Source organism: Lissotriton vulgaris, unplaced genomic scaffold (assembly GCF_964263255.1).
Source record: "Lissotriton vulgaris unplaced genomic scaffold, aLisVul1.2 SCAFFOLD_371, whole genome shotgun sequence".
NCBI classification, from domain to species: domain Eukaryota; kingdom Metazoa; phylum Chordata; class Amphibia; order Caudata; family Salamandridae; genus Lissotriton; species Lissotriton vulgaris.
This window is the reverse complement of record NW_028253580.1, coordinates 758640-783056: the sequence shown is the minus strand read 5'-3', so window position 1 is coordinate 783056 and position 24417 is coordinate 758640. Positions and strand designations below refer to the sequence as shown.

Here is a 24417-nt window from a genome sequence, read left to right as displayed (position 1 = left end):
CTGATAGAAATCTGTATTTCACTGCTTAAGTAAACTAGTTATCCTCTAAGCTCTTACCTCTTCTTCCGGGGCAACATAGATCTTTGGTTGTTCAGCCTTCTACATTGAGTGTTTTGGATTACAGAAGTTGATTGTTTCTGGGTGCCTTAGATCCATTGGTCAAAAGTTTTGGCACGTATACAGAATGCTTCTGATACTCTCTCAATAACACTAACACGCAATCAAAATTATTAGAGAGCCAAAAGGCAGAAAACATGTTTTTCAGAATAAAAGGTAATCTCTTTTTTTTGTTGTTGATTTTTTTCAAAAAACTTTAATGAGAAATTAGCACAATAATGTTACAGGATTACACCATGTCAACTCAACCTGGACATTTATGCAATAAGTCATAGCAGAATGTTAACACTTAAAATCAGAACAGAGACAGCAACAACCTTGGAGCACTGAAACAGTGAAAGGGATCGCAAAGAAGGCATTTTATGTGGTAGGGGGAGGTTGGGCGAGCGAAGGGGGTTGAAAAACAGAAGGGGGACAGCTCATTGACCTTCAACATCGGCTGCCGCAGGCGGAGCACCGGTGGGGAGCGCGGGAGAGGTCGCAGGGCGCTGGGAGTCATGGCTCAGAATATAGGACACAAGCGGACCCCATATATCGAGTGGGCGGGATCTGGCAGGCATAAGGTTCCAGAATTCGGACAGGAGTGTCTGCATCCTCCAGCCAAAGGGCCACGTAGGTGCAGACTTGCGACCCCAACACATGGAAACCCTACGCCGTGCAAGGACCAGTAGCATGGCAATCAATCTGCGTGAGATGTATGGGCAACATTTAACAAAGCCGAAGAGGCTAAGCAGAGGATCAGGTTGGACCAGTGAGGAGGTGATCTCAGAAATAGCAGCGCAGACCTCACGCTAGTATGCGGAGACCTTGGGGCACAACCAGGCAAGCAGCGCAGGCATCTGTCGTTGGCGATGAGCCCCATCTTGTGCAGCTGGACGGAAGTCCGATAGAGCCTATGCAAGTACTTAAAGTGAATAAGGCGCAGACAATAGTTGGGGGATAGACGTTTAAACTAAGTGCAACAGTACAGCCAGTCAGCCTGTGAAATCTCAGCGCCTAGATCCTCACCCCGCGCTACACGTGCCCGGTCAGTGGAGATGGAAGACACCGCAAGTGTAAGAGCATTGATTTTAGTGACTAGCTTCCTAGGGGAGGGGGATGTATAGAGGAGGTTGAGAGTGGCCATCGTATGAGGAGGCTGGGAAAACGAGGGGTGAAGTTTCCTGCAGACAGCTGTAAGCTGATGGTAAAGTAGGGTATCCATGGGGCTGAGGTCAAGAGCAGGTGCGAAGAATGTGTTCCCAGGGTAGAGAACGGACACTGTAGATAGTCCCAGATGGGTCGCATGTTTAACCATCCCAGAGGATTGGAGGTGGGGAAAGGCCGGGTGATGAGCAATTGGCATTGTATCTGCGGAGAGCATGTCTAAGCCTGAAAGTTTACAGAGTCCTTCCCAGGCCCAGTGTAAAGTCTCAACAGTATCAATATCGGCTCGTGGGGTTTTTGCTGGGTGAATAAGGCGGTCGTGAGCGGCCAAGGTGCGGCTAAGTCAGCTTCCACCGCGACGTTAGGCTGAAACGGAGTTGGTTGGAGCCAAAAGTGGAGAAAACTAGCCTGAGTGCTGAGAGCGTAACTTTTAAAATCAGGGGCACCAAGCCCACCACGCAACATTGGGAGGGTCAGAATATCATAAGCCATCCTGGGCTTTCGGCCAGCCCAGATCAGAGGGATTAACAAATAGCGGACCGTATGGAAAAAGTGGGAGGTAAGAGGGATTGGGTTGTTGACAAACAGATATAAAAACTTCTGTAGCACCGCCATTTTGGCAATGGCTATGCGACCGGCGATACAGTGGCAACCGGCTCCAGAGGATTGAAGCCAGTCCACTGCGTGACTGAAGTTAGCCCTCCAAAGTTCATCAACGTCCCTGCTCAGCCAGATACCTAAGTATCTAGTGGGCTTGGACGCCCACCAAAGGGATAGCCCAGGTCAAAGGGTGTCATGGCATTGGTGAGGGGAAACAGCACAGATTTGTTCCAGGTCACCTGGATGCCGAAGTAACCGCCAAAGCGTATTGCCTCACGGACCAGTGGGCTGAGGTTTTCCTGGGGGTTGCGGACATAGAGAGTGACGTCCGCGTACATGGAGACAAGTAGAGCGCGAGCCACAAATCCAATGCCCCTCTGGGTGTGATGTTGGCGAAGGCAGGCTGCAAGAGGTTTCATTGCGATGGCAAAATAGTATGGGTGACAGCGGACAACCATGTAGAGTACCACACGCGATGGAATGGGCTCAGAAATCTGGCCATTTATCCAGAGACTAGCGGTGGGGAGGCAGTGTAAAGAAGCAGCACTTTGCATATGAAGACCGGGCTGAAGCCTAAGCTGGGGATGAGGTGTAACAGGAACGGCCACTCTAAGGTATCGAAGGCTTTGGGCTCGTCAAGCAGGGCGGCCTCTGCCGGGAGAGTAGGGTTTATTTAAGGAGGACAGAGAAGATGGTATGGAGATTGTGGGAAGTCGCGCGGCACGGGATGAAACCGGACTGGTCTGGGTGAGAAATAAGCAGCATGAGGGGAAGAAGGCGAGAGGCGAGTAATTTGACAAAACCTTTACTGTATGTATTAATGAGCAACAGGGTACGATAAGAATCATGCAGCTCAGGTGGTTTGTCCGGCTTGAGGAGTAAAGTGAGTAATGCCTCGCGAAGCGATGGGGGAAACTGACCTGTCTCAAATGATTCATTATACATGGTGGCTAAGTGAGAGACCAGGATGAGGGCGAAGGCCTTGTGGACGGAAGCTGGTAGGCCACCTGAGCCAGGGGCCTTGTCACCGGGCATGCTATTAATCGCAGCTAGGATTTCCTCCTTGGAAAAGAGTTAGTCAAGAAATTCTCGATGGGAAATTGCCCAGCCATAGGAGCTGAAGGGTATTGAAATATTGATCAAGGACCTCATGCAGAGTTACAGATCCAGCAGTGCAGGGGTGTGAGTAGAATGCAGTGAAGTGTGCCTTAATTTCTTCAGGGGAGGTGGTCTGATCAGGGCCGCCATCCTGGAGTGCGGTAATGAAGGATGCAGCCCGTGGTGGGCGAAGGAGGTTGGCAAGGGTTTTTCCAAGGCGGTCGCCCTCGCCAAAGCGGCGCGCCCGTGCCTCCCTGCCAAGGAACGAAAGTTCCCTGTTGGCCTCGTCGACAAAGTCTGTGCGTTTCCCTCAAATCTGGGCAAGCATCTCGGTATTGGGATCCCAGGAGTGGGCAGAGTCAAGATCCTTAATCTCCAGTTGTAGTTTAAGAGTACCGTGGATCGAGCGCAGGACCCCCTACTGTTTGGAAATATATTTCCCACGGATGACTACTTTAAAACCCTCCCAAAGCGTGGACGCAGAATCGACAGAGCCCTCATTAAGCTTGAAGTAATGCGTGAACGCAGTTTGTATCTAGTCACAGAAGACCGAGTTGTGTAGCGCATTAGGAGGAAGCCACCAGGAGAAAGCACAGCAAGGGGAGTGCGGGAGACGGAGGCATAGTCAGACAGGAGCATGGTCGGAGAGGGTGCGTGCCGTGTGATCAACGGATGCAAGCCATGAAAGGGCATCCGGGGTAGTAATCCAAAGGTGCAAACGGGACCATCAGCCACAGGAGCTGGTGACGCAGGTGCCCTTGCGAGTGTGGCGCCATGCATCATATAAGGAGTTATCCGCGAGAATGGAGCAGAGGAGTGCAGTGGCGCGTGGATGGGAGATGCGGGGGCCTGACTGATCAAGGGTGGGGGAGAGTGTTAATTTGAAGTCACCCCCCCAGAGGGGCGCAGCGGGCCCGAGGGCCAAAATGTGGCGCCAGACTTGCGCAAAAAAATCAGGGTCATCACTATTGGGCCCATACAGTGCAGCGAGCGTCTGGGGCTGGGCCTCTAGGGTGCCATGGAGGAGCACAAAGCGCCCTCCGGGGTCGGTGACCACCTGAGAAGTCAGCCAAGGGAGCCCCTTGTGTAACAGGATTGATAGCCTCGAGAGTAATTTGAATAGGAGGAGTGAATCTCACTCCAGTGTCGAGCCAGAAGTCTGGAGGAGGTGGCTGGCAACAGATGGGTCTCCTGTAAAAAAGAGACGCCTACCTTATGTCTAGTGAGGTGAGCATGGACTAGGCTCGCATTTCGGTGGTCATTGAGACCACGGACGTTCCATGTCCAGAGGACAGTGTAAGTCATGATGCTGTGTCGAAGAGCCAATAAAAGGATTACCTTTAAGGAAGGGGAACGTATTGTGCAGATGCGAGAAGAGGTGCCATGAATATTGGGAGGAGAAGATCAGTGCAATCACCATGTAGTCTCAATGAGGGAACATGGTCCAAATAGCAGCAGAGGCCCGCAGAGGGGCGCCGACGCAAACAGCGCAGCCTCCACGGTGGAGGTTGAAGGGCCAATGTTGAGGCTGAAGGGCCAAAGGTGCATTGAGGAAACCAGGCGGTAATCCAACATGGTGCAATGGCATAGTTGGAGTGACCTGTCCCAAACAAACCAATTGTGCATAACAGTACAAAAAACAACCACATAGCCTCAGAGGGAGGCAACAAGCCCCAGAGACACCATCCCCAAGAAGCCCCCCACCCCACACCCACTCCAACCCCCCAATCAGGCTAAGATACCACCCCCCAGGGAACCGTAACTTGGGAAGGGGAAAGTCAATTTCCAAAATAGGAATCATCCCGTGGAGGCATGGCGTCGCCCAGTATACAACCCTCGCGTGAAGATAGGGCTGCCAAGCCGTAGGTCATAGCAGACAGACAAGAAAAGATAACTAATAACAGCAAGCCCAGAACACAGATTTAGGGATAATATGCCCAGGGAGGCTGCAGAAGCCTGAGGGGCTAGCTAGGAGCATGAACGTTGCAACGTGGAATAAAATTAGCAGACATATAGGAGTAGGCAACATTTCACTTATTATCACTGAGGTTGTCAGCCACGGAGGCCTAGGATTCGGCAGGTGAAGAACGATGAGACCAGTCCAACTTCTTAGCAAAGGCAAGAGCCTGCTTGGGATCTGGAAAGATGAGTAGTTTGGAGCCCTGCCGGACACGCAGTTTGGAAGGATATGCCAGAGAGTAGGAGACCTCATGTTTTTGCAGGATCCTCTTCACCGGAACTTCCTGGCCGCCTGGACCACGGCGGTGTAGTCTGGGTAGAAAGACGGGGAGATGCCCTGGTGACGAATTTCGCCCTTTTCCCTGGCTGCATCGCGATCCCTGAAGTTCATGATTTTAGCAATGATGGGCCGAGCCGGTAAACCGGGGCCTGGACGTGGGCCGAAGGAGCGGTGAGCCCGCTCGACAATGAAGACAGGAGAGAGGATGTCACCAAAGAGGTCTCTGATGAGCTGCTCGACAAAGTCCTCCATTCGAGAAATATTGGAGGATTCAGGCACTCAAGTAATGCAGAGGTTGCTCCTCTGGGAGCCCACCTCCAAATCCTCATTTTTATTCTGAATTAGATCAAGCACCTTGTCCATCTGTAGCAATTTTTGATGATCCTGAGTGGCAGCGTCCTCGGCGTCAGACCCTGGATTCAACATGTAGAAGGCGGGCATCATGTGAGTCAACTCTGGCCTTAACTGTGTCTAGACGGGCTGACAGCTGGTCAAGTTGGACCAAATGCCAGTGACTGTAGATTTGACGTCCAACATGACTGCATTGAGGTCGTCCTCACGTGTTGGGGCGCCTCCAGTAAGGTAGTGGGGTCCCCCCATCAGAGGTTGCGCCCTCCTGGCTCGTCGGGCAGTGCTGGCCGAAGGCGATCTTTGGCTGTTTTGGTCAGTTCTGCCCATGGCCGGCAGCAACAGGTGAATAGCGCAATCGTGCAGCAGAGGGGAGGCAACGGCGCGAATAGAAGGCAACCGCTCCCAGGGGCAGCTGAGCTGTGCTGCAGCAGGAGAGTTCAATGTTGGAGACCAGTGTCCGTCAGCGATGTCCTGGGATGAGAGCAGGCAGGAGGGGGCCAGGCCAGACTCTAGAAAAGTGAGGCAACACAGACAGCACCCCCAGAGATGACAGGCCGAGGCAGGTGATCGTTGGGCCCAGGAGACCAGCGGAGAGGTGGCAAGATCAGGAACAAAGTAGAACCTCTAACCTGGCGACTGGGCAGGAAATCAGAGGTGAGCATCGTAGTCGCAGCGGAAAGACTCTGAGGCCGTGACGCTCACAAAGCTGAAGTAGGTGCCCAACAAGCTCAGGGGCTCCAACTGAGGACATCAAGGCAGGAGGTGCGAAGAGGGAGGTAGGCCCACTAGGGTGATTTAGAGACTCGGGGAACAAGGGCAGCCAAGCGCGACCCAGTCACGTCCAAGTGTAGGCGACACTGGGCAGGCACGACCAAGCAGGCACGGGGCCAACGCAGTGGGCCGACTGGTGAGGAAAAGGCCAGGGTGACCATGCAGCAGCGATAAGTAAAAAGGCCCGCAGCAAGGCTTGCATACCCCCAACACCGCCGCATGACCCCTGGGCACTGAGATGCTGCTTATTAAGAAAAAGAATACTAAGTTCCCCGGGGATGGAATATGAAGAAGGTGTAGGAATATGGAGACCAAACGCAAACAGGGAAGAAGGTGTTCCCTTATTGGAACTGAGAGACCTCACACACCCAGAAACCTAGGTGTCATGCTTCATCATTGGTCTCCTGCTCCTCGTCAGACTGGGGCTGCAATGTCTGACGGGCGCCATAGGCGCTCTTTGTTGGAGATCTTTTGTTCCAGCCAATAATTTGAGTGGGTGTGAGGGGTCTGGGGACGGTGTAGTCGTGAGAGAAAAGTGAATATTAAAAGAAGGTGAGTCAATCCACAGGGGACTTTATTCATGTGGCTGACTCCCTTGTTTAAAATGGTGGGAGGGGAGAAAGGAACTGCTAACTCTACAGTAGGCTAACTCTACCCTCTCAAAAGGTCGACATGTTTCTTGCCTGTCTGGCAATTCTTCAGGACCTCGAGTGTTGGGTACTACACAGTGAAAAAATAAAGGTAAATATTAAATTTAAAGATACAACCTCACTGGGTCAATCAGGGAGCAGGCCAACTGGTCCTGCTCTAGAGGGGAGATGCTGCTATCCGGTGGGCACAGCAGGCAGCCGAAAGTGCGTGGGGAGCAGGGCGTTGTAATGTCCAGCACTAGAGGGGCCAAGGCCAGAGGGCCCACTCAAGAAGGCAATTGGAACGGAAGGGGGCCCATCAGGGGGAGCGGAGAGCCCGCAAGGTACGGCCCCCGCACAGCCCAGTAGATAGGGAGCCGCAGCAAGGAGGATCCAGAAGCATGCAGCTCGATAAGGTTGCAGCTGTGAAGACCGGGACCAGGCCCAGGAGTCACAGCAGGCTGCAGGACAGAGGAGGCTGAGGAGCGGCAGAGGACATCAGGCAGAACGCTGGGGGGAAGCCAGGGATCTCGCCAGCAGAAGACCATGCACAGCGGGGAGTCGCAGGGGATGCGCCACCCCGGTCACCAGACCCAGGAACTATGGGCCGTTACAGCGGGCACCAAGGAGCAGGGAAATTACGCCCGTGCCGCAAGAAGGCCCTGGCCAGACGGTGAGGCTCGCACGCCCCCAATCCCTCCGCAAGGAGCCCCAACGGCAGGGACACTCACCGGCTTCAGCAGACCCGGATCTTGCGAAGTCCCCAGACCAGCCACCCAGTTATGGAAGGTCGCAGCAACGGAGCAGGTAGGCCGTGTCTCTCAAGCAGCGGAGCCCGATGGGAAAAGTCAGACTGCACAGCACGGCTCCATCGCAGCCCAGGAGGCCAATAATTGCATCAACAGGAGCCCCGGGGCGAGGTGAGTGCAGATTTTGGGGAGCTGGATGATACGTCACAGTTGTCTGCAGGATGATTGCAGATTATAGGCTTGGCCGGCAGAGCCCACTTAAAGTGCGGCCATCTTGCAGCTGGCTAAGCCACCATAAAAGATAATCTCTTACTACATGAGTAGGTCAAGCTTTAAATAGATCTATAGCTCTGTGTTAGCATTTGTTTATGCTTCTTTGCCAATGCAAATGTTGTAGAAACCTGCACTGGTATTTACTGTGCTGGACTGTTTGTAAAGTAGAAAGAGAAGATATTTAGTAAAGTAAGGATTAGCATCCAAGCTATCCTTTTTAGAAGTGCTATTGGCTTATTCACAACACTATTTATGACCTTTAGGTTCTTAACAGAAATCTTTCTCTCTTTACATTATTACACACACTGTCATTTTGTATTCCTTCTTCTTAGGCCCATGGCTCGGTATTGTAGATAAGCAGCGGAAAATTTGAAATATTAATAATTATATATTTTTGTTGCATTTTCAGCAACCTTCAGGAAGAGTCAATGTATATATTGTTCATAGTCTTAGCCACAGCTGGTTTCAGTTCGAACCTCCGTTACTCTAGACCTCAAAACCAAATTTACATTTATACATATAGGTGGTGACATTGAAAGCATAGAATTATTCTTAGTTGCTCGAGTAGACCGTCACCACTTTACATGCTATTCTATTCTTCTAGCTTCTTAAACAGAAGTTCTGAGCTTAAGTAAATGGGGGGTAATCCTTCTGGAAATCAAGTTTGCCAGCATAACATCTCACTGCGAGTCTTGTCTGTTTCCAACTTGGAGAAGGAGGATGGGAGCCTCACATCTGTAATTTTGTATTCCTTCTTCTTAGGCCCATGGCTCGGTATTGTAGATAAGCAGCGGAAAATTTGAAATATTAATTATTATATATTTTTGTTGCATTTTCCGCAACCTTCACAAGGATGCCTTGTGCGGTTTTCGAAGACCAATTAAAAGTTGCCTCTCGCCCGGGGGGGACGAAATTCCAGCATCACGTCTTCGTACGTCTTTAAACACTGCACCATACAGAGTTTGGGAACGTCCACAAAGGCCGGATACGAGATGGATCTCGTAGCGGACTTCGTACGGCGTCCCACAGTAAATGTAACCCCTTCAGGGGAAAACATTTGTGCAGAGATATCCAAGGCACGCACATCAGAAACCCGGCGACAGGACACTAAACACAGAAGCATAGCCAATTTTGCCGATAACTCTTTCAGTGAAAGATAGCAATTGTGCTGCCAGGAAAGGAAAAGGTTTAAAACCACATTCACGTCCCATAAGACGGAATAGCACTCAGTTTGCCCCAATGCATCATGGTAAATGAAGTGCACCATCACTCTTGAGTCGAAGTCTTTAATTTGTCACCCTTGTTGGTGCAGCCTGTGCTGTGTAACTCTAGGCACATGTTTCTGGATTCATTCCTTCATCAGTAAAGAGCAACACGTCGTTGTGGGGGTGCTGAAATGCTTCCCAAAGCCTTCTCGGGTCTCTGTATCAATCACTGGGCTCAGGTGCATCAACACAAGCTAGTCCCCTAAGTAGCACATGTGTGCCTTTTCAAACAGAAGGGGGGGGGCACACTGCCTCATACCCCAGCACTCAATTTGCCACAGTGCATCATGGTAAATACATGGCATCATACCACTTATTTCAGACGTTGTCCTTAGTTTTTCACCTTTGTTGGTGCAGCCTGTCCTGTGTAACTAGACACATGTTTCAAGATTTATTCCTTCATCAGTAGAGAGCAACAAGTCATTTTGGGGTTGCTGGAAATGCTACCCAAATTCTTCTCAGGTGTCTGAACCACTCACTGGGTGCAGGTGCAACAACATAAGCTTGTCATCTCAGTAGTTCAAGGGAGCCTTTTCAAACAGGAGGAGGGTGGGAGCACACTGCCTCACATCACTGCACAATTATGGACTAGTACTGCAGTAAGTGCATTTACCTTGATGCATTTTGGCAAAAAGAGTGCTGGGATGTGAGGCAGTGTGCGCCCACCCTCCTGCTGTCAACTTGGGAATTATGCTGTCAATTGAGAATCCAGTCCCTGTCGCTTTTGGATTAATGTTAGCAACATTTCTCCCACACAGTCAAAGTGCTGCCTAGGTCCTGATGATTTGATGGAAGATTCAACCACATATTAGGAATCGAAATTTACCTAGCATAGTAACGGTAAGTTTTAATTCTATTAAGGGCACGGAGGTGAGGATTATGCTTATCTCTCTCCGCTGTTTATTCAAAAGTCACCGCATAGCAGCCAGAAAAGCAATAAACATGAAAAAAATATCACATAATAACCAACATCGGGTTAATAAGATCAACAGAAAAAAATCAGAACATATTCAGGGAACTCCATATCCCATCAGTCCATGTACATAGTCCTTCTACAGTGTCCATAATCCTTAAGGTAGTCCGTCCATCTTGTGGTCTCTTCCTTCGCGCGAGACACGCCACCTCATCCACGGTCTTGCTTTGCGCCATCATTGCCTAGCAGGAAAAACACAACCGCGTGAGCGTTGCCATTCCGCCAGAGGAAAAATACCAACCTTTAAGAACAACACTCGTCATTACAACAAGTCTTAACAATCTCATTTAATGGAAAACATTACTTGCAGCCATACGGGGAGGGATCTCCGCAGGAAGCATTGGTGGGATAATCCTCGCCTCCGTGTCCTTAATAGAATTGAAACTTACCGTTACTAGGCTAGGCAAATTTCGATTCTGTCAGGACCGGAGGGTTCAGATTATGCTTGTTCAAAGCTGATTAACCACCAAACTTGCAATATCCACCAGAGGCTTAAAATAAAACCGCTTGAAAGTGGAGTCCGAGGACCTTTCCGCCGCCCGTATCAGGTCCTCCAAACGTGCTCCTATGGAGAAAGCCTTCGAGGCCATGGCAGCTCTAGCCGAATGAGCTCCAAATTGTTTAGTATCAATGCCAGCTTCTTGGAGCACCCACCGCACCCAACGGGCGATAGTGGGAGAAGACACCGCCTTGTGCGGTTTTCGAAGACCAATTAAAAGTTGCCTCTCGCCCGGGGTCGAAATTCCAGCATCACGTCTTCGTACGTCTTTAAACACTGCACCATACAGAGTTTGGGAACGTCCACAAAGACCGGATACGAGATGGATCTCGTAGCGGACTTCGTACGGCGTCCCACAGTAAATGTAACCCCTTCAGGGGAAAACATTTGTGCAGAGATATCCAAGGCACGCACATCAGAAACCCGGTGACAGGACACTAGACACAGAAGCATAGCCAATTTTGCCGATAACTCTTTCAGTGAAAGATAGCGATTGTGCTGCCAGGAAAGGAAAAGGTTTAAAACCACATTCACGTCCCATAAGACAAAATATCTCGGCTCCGGGGGTAAAGAAAGACGTACACCCCGAAGAAGCCTGCAAATCAAAGGATGCTCCCCGACAGGGGCCCCATCAAGTGGTTCACCGAACGCATTGCATTAATGGTCCTGTAGGCCAGCCCATCCGCCGCCAGCTCCGCTAGGAAGTTTAGGATGGGAACGACACCTGCGACCAGGGGATCCAGGTGCTGTCGAAGACACCAACGAACCCACCTGGACCAAGCCGAGCGGTACCACTTTGTTGTACTGTCGGCCCACGCTTTAGACAGGAAAGACTCAGCCGAGCCCGAAAGTCCCGGGAGCGACCAGCGTCTCCTGAAAGCCGCCACGCCATGAGGTGAAGAGAATCCTGCATGATGAGGTGATGAGGCTCCCAGTCTGGATTGAGAAGGAGACGAGGAAACCGGGGGAGTAGGATTGGAGAATCCCAAGAAAGTTCCAGAAGAACCGGAAACCAAACTTGCGACCTCCACCAGGGCGTCACCATCACTACATCCGCCTTATGGCGGCACAGATGGGCCGCCGACCTCACCACCATCAAGAACGGGGGAAAAGCATAAGGCTGTTCCCGACTCCAATCTTGGAGGAACGCATCGGTCGCCTCCGCCAAAGGATCCGGTCTCCAACTGAAGAACCTCGGCAACTGGAAGTCGAGACGGGACGCGAACAGGTCCACAGAGAACGGGCCCCACATGGTTTCTAACCAGTGAAACACCCGCGCGTCCAGCTTCCAGAGACTCGAATCCCGCAGGTACCTCGAGTGCCAATCCGCCACCTGATTGGCCTGGCCCGGGTGGTACTCCGCCGTTACCGAGACCTGATGGGCTAGGCAGTAATCCCAAAAATCCTTTGCCAGGTCTGCTAACGCCCTCGACCGAGGGCCGCCCAGGTTGTTGACATAGCGGACCGCTGATATGTTGTCCATCCGTAGAAGAACACATGACTTCACCGAGTCCTTGGTCCAACAACGGACCGCAAAAGAGCCCGCCAGAAGCTCTAGGCAATTGATATGGAGCTGCTGCTCCTCTAACGACCAACCGCTGCCTGTGGAAAAATCCCCGCAGCGGGCATCCGGTCCGGAATCGATCCAAAAATTGCTCAGACGTTCCAAGCCTCCATATATGAGAGCCACAAGGACATTTCCCCTTTCACTTCCTCCGACAGAGGAACTGACTGCTCGTAAGTTAGGTCCCTTCTGAGGTGGTAAGCCTGGAGGCGTTGCAGGGCCCGATAATGAAGCGGACTGGAAAGAGTGCCTGAATCGAGGACGTGAGAAGCCCTACTATCCTGGCAATCTGTCGTAGGGACGTGTGAGACTTGTCGATCGTCTGCCAAAGCACGTGCCGGATCTTGGCCATCTTCCGAGAGGGAAGGCTTAAAGACGCCTGCACTGAGTCCACCACAAACCCTAGGAACACCATCGTCTGGGAGGGTGTGAAGACTGACTTATCCTTGTTGACAATGAAACCCAGACCCTGCAAGAGAGAAATTGTGTGATCGAGTTGAAGCACTAACTTGTTGGGACATTGAAGTAGAATGTCGTCCAGATAGACGATCATCCGAAGGACCTCCACTGCCGGGCGTAGCAACTTGGTGAAACACCAGGGGGCAGAGGAAAGTCCGAACGGAAGGGCTGTGAATTCGAAAATCTGGTCCCGCCAGAGAAACTGTAGGAATCAACGGTGAGGCGGGTGTATGGGAACCACCAGATAAGCGTCCTTGAGGTTCTACCGGACCATCCAGTCGTTGGGCAAGAGCACATCTCTCAGTCTCTCAGGAGGTGGATACCCTCCATCTTGAAATGGTTGTATACCAACCAGCCGTTGAACTCCCGAAGGTTTATAACTGGTCTCTTGCCACCGTCCGTCTTTCCCCACTAGGAACACATTGCTGAGGAACCCCGAGGAGTGTCTCGTTGATCGGCAAATGGCCCCTTTGCGCAACAGCTCCGAGGCCTCCTCGTCGATCAACCGTCCATCTTCTTGCGAGAAAACAATTGGATGAGGCGCTTTCGCCTGGAAAGGCTGATCGTAAAACTCTATATGGAAACCTCGAACGGTTTGAAGAACCCAGGCGTCCCTCGTGATGGCCCGCCAGGCCTCTGGGAAGCAAGCCAACCGCCCTCCTATTAGCACCCGATCCGGATGGATTACACTCACCGTGGGAACTCTTGTTTCCAGCGTCGTTGCTGAAGCCGCCTCTGCCACGAAAACGTTGACCCTTGGTGGGGTAGAAGTTGTTATAGTTGGCCGAGGTGTTGTACTGGCCTCTGCCGGAGCTTTGTCCCCTATTGGGTTGGGTCTGTCCGCCACAGCGGGTCGTGAGGCCCCTACCACGACCGGCCCCCCTAGAAAAACTTTGTTGGAACATCCTCTTGAGGGTGGACTGGGCCTTGTCTAGGGAGGAAAAAGTGGAAACAAACTTCCCCAACTCCTTTATGAACGGGTCGCCAAACAGGCCGCCTTGTGCCACCGCTCCCGCGTCTGAAGAGGCCAGATCCCCTAACTTGGCATCAAGTTTGATGAGTAGCAAGCGCCGGCATTCAGTGGAGAGCGCGCAGTTGGCGTTGCCTAGGAAAATAACTGCCCTCTGCGCCCAATTAGACAACACATCAGGGGCTATTGTAGAGAACCAATGTCTTGGCTTCCTCTTCCATATCCAAGATCTTCGTCAGGGGGCCTATGGTATCCAAAAGCTTATCCTGGCATGACCGCCAAGAGCGGTCGATGCCCTTATGAGGGTCCTTCACAAACTTAGCCATAAAGGTGGCCATCTTCCCGTCTAGTTCCGGAGTCATGGCCACCTTCCCTTCGAGTGTCGGATGCGGACATTCTCCCCGCAGGCAACTACGTGCCTCCTTCTCTAGAGGTTTGCGGAGGCGCCCCGCCACGAACTTCGCGACCTTGTCGCCCGGCGTCCAGGCAGCCGACCTCGGATGGATATCGTCCGGGTCTAGCATACCTGAGGCGTCCGGAGGCAATTCAGCCGAAGTACCGGACGGGCCCCAAGACCGCACTGAGTCCTCCTCGTCGTCGGTGTCCGCAGGGGAGAGCCCTCCCGGAGAGGAAGGGGCTGTCCCTGTGTGCACCGAAGGGCCCGGGGCGGGAGCGACGCCGGGGCAGGGTCGGTTGCCTTAGCCAAAAAACGCATCCCTAAGGCGTTCGAAGGCGTCCTTATCCACACCCGGCTCGCCCCCCGAGCCACCGTCCCTACAGACCTTCTTGGGTGCTGGCGGGTGACACTCCCCAGGGGACTGGGAACCCGCAGGGGCACCCACTGGTGCGGGAGCAAGTTTCGCGCACTCCTCCGCAATACGAGCCGAGAGGCGATCCTCCATGGGGCCCATTATCTCCAGCACACACCTGTAGATAGATTGATTCACTGCGTCATAAAACTCATCATCCCCCAAATACTGGTGGGATTCCTCCTCCTCCTCCATATAATACCCTTCCGCCATGCTGCCTACTTGCTATGTCGCGGGAAGGGCGGAAAGTTCTAACTGACACTAGGGACGAGGGATATGGGCCAACCGGAGGTTAGCAAAAGCTTTTGTCACTGGTAAACCAGGGAGTCTAGTGGCAGCACTCCACCCAGCGCGCCAACCCTCTCAGCAGAGACCGGGTCAAGGCCACCTCCCTGCGCGCTAGCTGAAAGTAAACGCTGGCAAGCGGGCCGATCTCCTGAATTGCTGAAAAAAATACAGCCCGAAGGCGTCAAACGCGGTAATCCGCTTAGTACAGACCCGTTAAGGGCGTCAATCAAATTGGGGCAATACAACCCAACAGGGCGTCAAGGTGAGGCGGCAGAGGAAGGCTCCGGCGTGACTTTCCTCTTCGGCGCGGCTCCTGTCTGACACCGCAACTCTCGGGGACCGTTGCGTCCGGGGCGAAGCGTCCCCACGACAAAATACCAGGGCTCTGAAAGATAAACGTGCACACGTATATCGAGTAAGAGCCCCTAAGCCCAAATACAAAAAATATATCGTTCCTAAAACCCAAAACACCCCCACATTGCAATAACGAGGGAGAGCATAGGAAAACGCACTTAACTGGCTGCGAAGCATCGAAGAAAGAGGAAGAGACCACAAGATGGACGGACTACCTTAAGGATTATGGACACTGTAGAAGGCCTATGTACATGGACTGATGGGATATGGAGTTCCCTGAATATGTTCTGATTTTTTTCTGTTGATTTTATTAATCCGATGTTGGGTATTATGTGATATTTTTTCATATTTATTGCTTTTCTGGCTGCTATGCGGTGACTTTTGAATAAACAGCGGAGAGAGAAAAGCATAATCTGCAGCCTCCGGTCCTGACATAGAATCAGGCTGCCTTGATTATCACCATATACTGAGCTTATATACACATCTACAGATCATCATGTAATATCTAATTTACTCATAATGTTAATGTTAATTAAATAAATGTCTATAATTTGATTGTTGGAATGTTTCTTTCTATGTGTCAAATAATATGATTGCCTCTGTATTCTTGCATTAATTAGATCGCAGCATCTAGAGGAAGCAGCAGAAAACCTAAGAGAGAGAATTAAACACTTAGATGACATGGTCAACTGTCAGCAGAAGAAGGTGAAATATATGGTTGAAGAGGTGAGATCTAAATAAAAGAAAACATTCTATGTCAAGTTGAAAGCTGTATTATTTTGTTCGGTATTTACTCCTTGATAGAATTTGGATAAGAACATACATATCCACAGTTTATCTTCAAAATTACTTGCCACTCTTCTGGTGAAATCGTTTAAAAGATAAAACAGACAATATAAATTCCTGACCTAGCTAACCATGTAAGAAACGAGCAGTCAGTGTGTCACCTGTGCATTCGTTTTACATTTCAAATTTGTACACATCAGACTGTTTCAGAAAGTTACTATAAGCACTTTTAATGTAATTATCTATCACGTATACACAATAGCAGACTTTCCTTATTGTACCAGTCAGAGCTTGGTCTGTGATCAACATACTTTGGAATTCATACTCTTATGTCTTTATGTGGTATTACACGATCTCAGTTGAAGTACGTATTGTTAGAGGTCTCCTCGCAGAACCAGGAAAAAATTATCCTAATCTGTAAAACTATTTACGTTTTGTTATTCTATTTTTTTTACTAGCTTTTGTTACATTATTATGAAATAGAATATTTTTTATAGAATAACACAATGTGCCATTTATTCTGAGAATGAAAGTAGAAATGTGTTGCATAGTATTGCGTTTGAGTGGCCAGCAAAACTGTCATCTAGGAAGAAATAATTAACACATATTCTGTAGTTCAGTTACATACTACCGGGACCACATTTACAAGTGACGTACAGGTGTCATGCAGGATAGAAAATTATGCAATTATGATTTTACAATTTATAGATGGCCAAAAGATATTATTTGTTTTTGAATCACAAAGTGTGCATTAGAACCATGAATGGCTTTACTTTTGTTATGAACTTGATTGGTGTCATTTCAATTGTTTCTGCTGTGGCTATACATGTTGAAAATTAGTTTCTTGTGGCCTTTTTCTGTCTCATTTGTTGAGCAGGTTTACTTCAATGCCACTTTCTTTTAATTCGTCTATTAGTGGTTCATTGTGTGCAGTGCTGAAAACTGCTGAGAGGTTGAGGAGTAGTAATGCTGCTACCCCATTTCTATCCACCGCTGCTTTTAGGTCAATTCCACATGGAAGTTTCTATATTACCATCCCCCTCAAAGATAATATTAAGGTCTACAAAAATGCTGTAGAAACTCAGAACTCACTCACTGATAATGTAGCCAAGTGTCTAGAATTCATATAATTCAACAGGGAGTTCATATTTGATATGTACATATGTACTTTAATGGGAACACAGATGGTCCCACAACAGCAAACATTTGGAAAGCAGTTTCCTTACCACTTGTAACTGAAGCCCACAAAGATATCTGCACTGCAGTAACAGCTGATAACAAGAGCTCCATGGGAGGTTTAATAAAGTTCACAAAACCTTCTTAAATTATTCTATACTCATCTGTGCAGAGCAGAGAAGCCATGCACAAGCATGAAATTCAGGTGCAAGTGATTTCAGTGAAGTCTGGTGCCCAAGTTAGTGTTAAAGAGATCAGAGGAGCCATGTCCAAACAAGAGTTGCAGGTGCAGTTGGTTTCAGTGGAGTCAGGCGGCCAAGATAGAGCTGGGTGGATGATGGAGCTGAGCTTCGGTTGAGCCATGGTTTGGGGTGAGAGATTATATCGTCCCTCTCCACACCCACATTGCCTCCCATATTCCTATGGAGAGGTAGCTTCAAGGGAGTTTAGCTACCTGGATGGGACCTCACAGGAAACTCCATCAAATTGAGGTGAGCTTCAAGGAACAAGGTGGGAACGGGTCTTGTATCTTGGTTGTTGTTTTGCGCCTGTCCACTCTTGTTTAATACTTCTCGCTGGATACAACATATTTTAATCTATTTTTGCAGCCTTCAGTGAAACCATTTGGGTACTGACTGACCCCTGGGGAGCTAGAAGTCTGCAGACCTGAATGTGCTTTTGGGTGCTCCATCGAGCCTAGTACCCCAAATTAACTTTGATTTTTAAACACTTCTTTTTTCGTTCTCCCTCTGCTAAAAGTAATCCGATAATACGTCTGTTGTGAGGAGGTGAGCTAGCTATCTGCTAGATTAAAAAACGGTTAGCCTGTAATGCAGCAGCATTTGTTTTCAACAACCTAAACCCAGAATAAGCTGTTCTGTCTTGTTTGGCTTTGTGGTCTGCCTGGCTGCTTGCCAATACTGTGTCTTTATGCCTTATTACGTGATGTACAGCCCTTCCACCCTTATCTTGCGTACCAACTGCTTAGTGAAGAGGAGAGGCATGAAAAACCCCTATGCAGACTTCCCTCCTTCACTTGAGCTTTATGATAAGAATTCCTTTTTTAGGTTGGTCGGTCTGTCTGGCGAGGAGCCCTCCACCCCTGATGGTGAATTCCATATGGAATTTTAAAATCCCTTGATGGGTTTGCTAATTCACTAAACGATTTACCAAAAGGGGTTCCTACTAATAAATAGGCCAATGACTTAGCTCATTGTACTGACCTTAGAGTCTCACTAGATAGAGTAGCCACATTTAAACCTTGATTTTTTTAGTAGTTGTGCTGGAAGCTTTCCACTGTGTTTGCAGTCCTCCCCTGAACTGGTGAAGTTGATTTCGAAAGAACTTCACACTATGAACAAGAGCATAAAAGATTTTATTTCTCCAGCCCTTCCAGCCTTGAATGACTCTGTCTACCTCAGAGATCAGGGGGACAGGTTTCTTAATATGTAGGGTGTGTTACATGACACTTTTAGTGTTTTGCAGGAAATCTCTTCAATGTAAGATGTCATTCTGGACATCTCTATGATAAGTATGCTGATTCTGATGGATACTTCTGCCTATGGATCCCTCACCTTTTGAATACCCCCTGCGCCAGCATTCAGTGGGAAATGCTTTCCTACCTCCCCCACATTGACGAGGACGGCACCGTATGACTTCATCGGAGCCACAAAAGGACCTTGTTGGCGTGCTGACAACAGTTCCCTTTTTTCCGTGCCATCGACACTTAACGGTTTTTCTAGGGGCTCTCCATTTTCTACTAGGAAAACTTTGTATCTCTTGTTTGTTCCTGATGGCTACTTCTAGGAAGACTGGATTTAAACCCTGCAAAGAGTGTGGCGGGCATACGTCCATCACGGACCCGCATAATGACTGCCTCTGGTGCTTATCTTCGGACCATGACGTCGAAGAATGTCGAAGCTGCAGGAAGATGAATCCCAAGGCTATTTAGGGGCGTGGAGCCAAGCTGTTCATGGCCAAAGCCAAGAAGGAGAAGAGGGGTTGAAAGAGGGCGAAGTCTTCATCTTCCCATAGTTCGAAGTTGAAGAAACATAAGAAGTTTAAAAGAAGACATGGCTCTCGACATCGTTCTTCGAAGGCCAGGGCTTTGAGGTCGTCAACTCCAGCTGAGCGACCTCGAAGTGAAGACTTTGTCTCTCCATTTCCTTCTCCTCGGGTGACGCCGGTTCCATCTCCGGTGTCGCCTGCTTCGAAAGGTTCTTTGCAGCATGAAGATTCACCAGCCCCAGCGATGTCTCCAGCGCCTAGGGAGTCCTCTCCAAGCGGGGTGGCTTCACCTGTGCGGGCGCCGTCCCCGGCTCCGCAGCCTCCAGTTCGACTTCAAGTGACTCCTCTACAGGAAGGTACATATCCATATCATCCTATTCCTGCTCCTGGGTCAGATTCTTCGCATTTTCTCAATGCAATGTTTGGCATGTGTGCCAGGGCCTCTGCTCCATCCGGTGCGCCTTCGGGCCCCGTGGGTCCTATGGCCTTTAACTTGGGTGTTCCTCAATTATATCCCCATGCACCCTTCATGCCATTCTTGCCGTCGACTCTGGCTTGGCATTTCCAGGCACTGAGGTCCTCCACTCCGGCTCCTCAGTCTCCTTCGGCTTCTGAGTCGGCGCCACCTCGAGTTCGGTCGAGGTTCGAAGCTGAGGCTCCTCCGTCGACGTTGTTGATGTCTTCACCGGCACCGCGTGTAGCTCCGCTGATGCTGATTCCAATACAACGCTCTAGAAGAGAGGTGCAGAGGATTCTTGAAGAGGAGGAATATGCACAGAATCGGGAGGAAGGAGAGATGGTTGATTCTATGGATGAGTTTGAAGGCCTTCATGAGGCTAGTGGCCTTGATACTCCTCCTAAGTATAATCTTCCATCTGCAAATGCAGGAGTTCTACATGACATTGCTCCAAAACATGTGGTTATAGAAAGGCGGCTGATTTACTTGGTCTTCAGCTTTCTTCAGCTGAAGTGAAATCTAATATTTTAACAGAAATTCTTAATGCATCTTCTTCAACTTCTGAACCGTTGCTTCCTTTTACGGATGCTTTGACGGAACCAATACTGGAGTTGTGGCAAAAGCCTTTGTCAGCTCCTGCGGTTTCTCGTTCCATCTCAAGAAGGTACAGGCCCGCTCCTGGAGATCCGGCTTTTTTATCATCACATCCTACGCCGGAAAGTTTGGTTTTCCAGGCTTCTTGTTCGAAGCAGTCTTCTGGTTCTTTCCCTACCATTCTTGGTGATGGGGATTCTAAAAAGATGGAGCAAGCGGCAAGGAAAGTGCTCTCTTCTGTAAGTATGGCTCTTAAATAAACTAATGCAACTTGCCTTCTTGGGAGATATACTCATGCTTTGATGGACTCAGTCGTGCAACTAGCTCCGAAGTTGCCTGAAGAAGATCGTGCTGATTTCTTAGAAGTCCTTTCTGATTCACAGGCTGCAAGGAGAAAGGCATGGCTTTGATCATCTTGTTTCTCTTCTGATGTTCAGGCGACTTTGCTGGATTTGCCCTTTGATGGGTCAAAACTCTTTGGTTCAAAGGCGTATTCAGCCTTAGAGCGTTTTAAAGACAGCAGGGCTACTGCAAGGTCTCTGGGTCTCCAGGTGCAATCTAGAGGATACGGCTACAAGAGGTATCGTGGATGTGGGAGGTCTGCTTCCTTTTGTGGCCGCCAACAATCTCAACAGTCTGCAACAGCAGAATCCCTTGTACAAGTTGTGCAGAGGGAATAATAGAGGCCTCAGAGGAGCAGCTCGACAACAATCCTCCTCCTCTTCCTCTCCTCCCGCCACCGTTGGTTCAACAGGTAAGCAGTTCTAGATCCCCCATCTCAGAACATGTTTGTCCGGTTGGAGGTCGGGTGTCCCACTTTCTACAAGATTGGAGACTGATCATGTTCGATCGTTGGGTCTTGAATCTTGTAGAGAATGGGTACGCCCTTTCCTTTTTGGAGTTTCTTCCTCCTTACCCTCCTCACCAGGGTTGGTGCTCAGTGGACCACTTTGCTACAGAAAGGTGCTATAGAAGTGGTTCTGGAGCAGGAAAGGGATCAGGGTTGCTACTTCCGGTATTTCCTGATCCCCCAAAAGGACGGTCGCTAAAGACCAATCTTAGACCTCAGGATTTTGAACCTTTACCTCAGACAGATGAAGTTCAAAATGTTGACCTTGGCTCAGGTTCTTCTTACGCTGCAACAGGAAAACTGGATGGTGTCCATCGATCTACAGGATGCGTATTTCCATCTTTCCATCCTGAAGTCGCATCGGAAATTTCTCCGGTTCACGGTAGGGTTGCAACATTATCAGTTTGCGGTTCTTCCGTTCGGTCTTATTTCTGCACCTCGAGTCTTTACAAAGGTTATGGTGGTGGTAGCGGCTCATCTCAGAAGGCCAGGGATCTCCTGTTTTCCCCCACCTGGATGACTGGCTGCTCAAAGCGGAGTCTCCAGAGTTGGTTTCGCGCCACTTGCAGGTAACAGCTCATTTGTTTTTCAAATTGTGTTTCTCATTAAATGTATTCAAATCTCACCTAGTGCCTTCTCAGCGTAGCCTGTTCATAGGGGCAATACTGGACACTACTGTATGTCGAGCTTTCCCTCCTCCGCAGAGCATTCTCGACATTCAGGAAATTATTCCTTTATTTCACGATGGAGCGGTTGTTCCAGTCCTGAAGGTTCTTCGCCTACTCGATCTGTTAGCTTCCAGCATTCAACCATGCACGCTGGCACATGAGGGCACTTCAGTGATGCCTCCGCAGACAGTGGTATCAACACAATGGAGATCTCAGGGAGTCAATCAGAATCTCCAGAGAAGCTGCATCAGAGCTGACTGGTTGAGTGTGCAGGGCAACCTGTCTCAAGTAAAGCCCTTTCAGCCTCCTCCGCCGGTGGCCACAGTGATCCCGGATGCCTCCACTCTAGGGTGGTGTGCTCATCTGGGGGATCTGGAGGTCAAAGGTCTTTGGGCTCCAGAGAAAAGGTTGCTTCACACCAACCTTCTGGAATTGTGGGTGATACGTTTGGCACTAAAGGCTTCCTTCCTTAACTTTGCGGTTAGTCAGTTCAGATCCTGATGGATAACTCTACCGCGATGTGGTACATCAACAAACTGGTCGTATCGTCTCTATCAAGAGACTGGTTCCAAACCATCAGATTTGTGTAATTGCAAATCATCTGCCCGGTGTGCTAAATGTTCGTGCCCACAGTCTCAGTCGCCGTTACTCGGCCGATCACGGGTGGCAGCTTCATCCGGAGGTAGTCCATCACATCTTTCAGATGTGGGGGTCTCCTCGGTTGGACCTGTTTGCTACTCACAAGAACATGCACTGTCTGCTGTTCTACAGTCTCCAGTGTGTGATGTAGGGAGCGTTGGGGGATGCGTTTCAGATAGATTGCAGCTCACAACTTGTTTCCTCCCATACCCTTGATTCCTCGGGTTCTGAGGAAGATTTGCCAAGACCGGGAGCAAGTTATATTGATCGCACCGGATTGGCCAAGAAGGGTGTGGTACACATATCCACTTCACCTCTCATCGTACCCGTCGCTCTGTCTGCCTCTCAGGGCAGACCTCCTCTTGCAGTCGCAGGGGTAGGTTCTACACCCCCACCTCCAGAACTTGCACCTTCATGCCTGGAGATTGAACGGGACAACCTGAGTTCCTTCTCTCTCCCGCCGGATTTAGTGGATGTTATTTTATCATCCAGGTGACACTCAACTAAGTCTGTTTACTCATCCAGATGGTCCAGATTTGTTAAGTGGTGCGGAGAGAGAGACATTGATCCTCTAAAGGCCCATTTGTCTAATATTTTGGAGTTTTCCCTTTCTTTGGCACAGCAAGGTTGTGCTGTAGCTACTGTCAAAGGCTGTTTGTCAGCTTTGTTTGCCTTTCTATGTTTGCTGGGCCAGTCGTCTTTATTTAAGTCCCCCATTGTCATGAGGTGCATTAAGGGCCTTACAAATAAGTTCCCTCCCACACCTTTCATTATGCCTCAGTGGGATTTGAATCTAGTTCTTACTTTTTTAATGGGTTCTCCATTTGAGCCTCTTCATTCTTGCCCGTTGAGGTTTCTTTCTTTTAAAACGGTTGTCTTGATTGCCATTACCTCGATAAGGAGGGTAAGTGAGCTTCAGGCTCTTATTTCAAAACCTCCTTTCCTGACCATTCATGCAGATTAGTTCGTTCTAAGGACTAGGGCTGCTTTTCTTCCCAAGGTGGTTACCCCTTTTCATATGGGACAGTCCATTACTTTACCCACCTTCTATCCTCCCCTCACCCTTCTAAGGAGGAACAAGAGGACTGTGCACAAGAGGACTCTTTCCAGGTGGATTATCTTGTGCACCAAGATTTGCTATGCCCTGGCCAAGAAGGTCCCTCCTGATGGTATCAGAGCTCATTCCACCAGAGCGAAGTCTCCTTCTTCTGCTTTGGCTAGAGGTGTTCCTGTTCTTGATATCTGTAAAGCAGCAACTTGGGCCTCCTTCCACACCTTAGCAAAGCATTATTGCTTGGACTCTGTGGTTAGGACGGTTGGCTATTTTACTGGTTCTGTTTTGCAAGATTTTTTGGTCTAGTCAGGTGGACACCCTCCTCCGGGATAGGTATGGCTTTGGGAGTCTATTCAAAAGGTGAGGAATCCACAGGCAGAGTATACTTCAGAAGAACAAGTTACTTACCTTCGGTAACGCTTTTTCTGGTGGATACAGTATCTGCCTGTGGATCCCTCACGGTCCCACTCGCCTCCCCGTTGTCCACCTGTTTCTACCAAAGATTATTTTATTTTAATCCTGTTTATATTTTAATAATGAGAAATGCTTTTCCCTTTCTATTTCTCTTTGCCTTTATTGATTATGCATTTGTGATATTACATATGTGTATATATTTGATATGCTGTGTATATATTTGAAAATGTGTTGTCCGCCCGTTTACCTCGGTGGCACGGAAAAAAGGGGTGAAACTGACGTCAGCACGCGACTAGGTCCGTTTGTGGCTCTGATGACGTCATACGGTGCAGCGAGCGGAGCCTGTCTACTGTGAAGTCTGCGTCGACGAGGGACATCTAGGAAAGAATTTCCAGTGGATTGCTGGCGCAGGGGGTATTCAAAAGGTGAGGAATCCACAGGCTGGCTGGTGGATACAGATACTGTATCCACCAAAAAAAGCGTTACCGAAGGTAAGTAACTTGTTCTTCTGATATAATCACTTTTTAAAGCATGTTGGTGACACTAGTTCTTAATACATAGAAAGCAAAAACAGATTGAACTCTTGGAAGAAATGAAACGGGTCTGTTAAGAGGGGTC

At 49.4% G+C, this 24417-nt stretch overlaps 1 protein-coding gene across 3 annotated transcripts in view; it reads left to right on the top strand.

Annotated features, from left to right (window-relative positions):
• LOC147660921 (myocardial zonula adherens protein-like) overlaps window positions 1-24417 on the top strand; it is a 500869-nt gene that overhangs the window by 351481 nt on the left and 124971 nt on the right. For all 3 annotated transcript variants that reach the window (XM_086951427.1, XM_086951426.1, XM_086951425.1), the window contains exon 11: window positions 15775-15880. In XM_086951427.1, the coding sequence (XP_086807553.1) occupies window positions 15775-15880 (106 nt within the window). The remainder of the gene's footprint in view (window positions 1-15774; window positions 15881-24417) is intronic.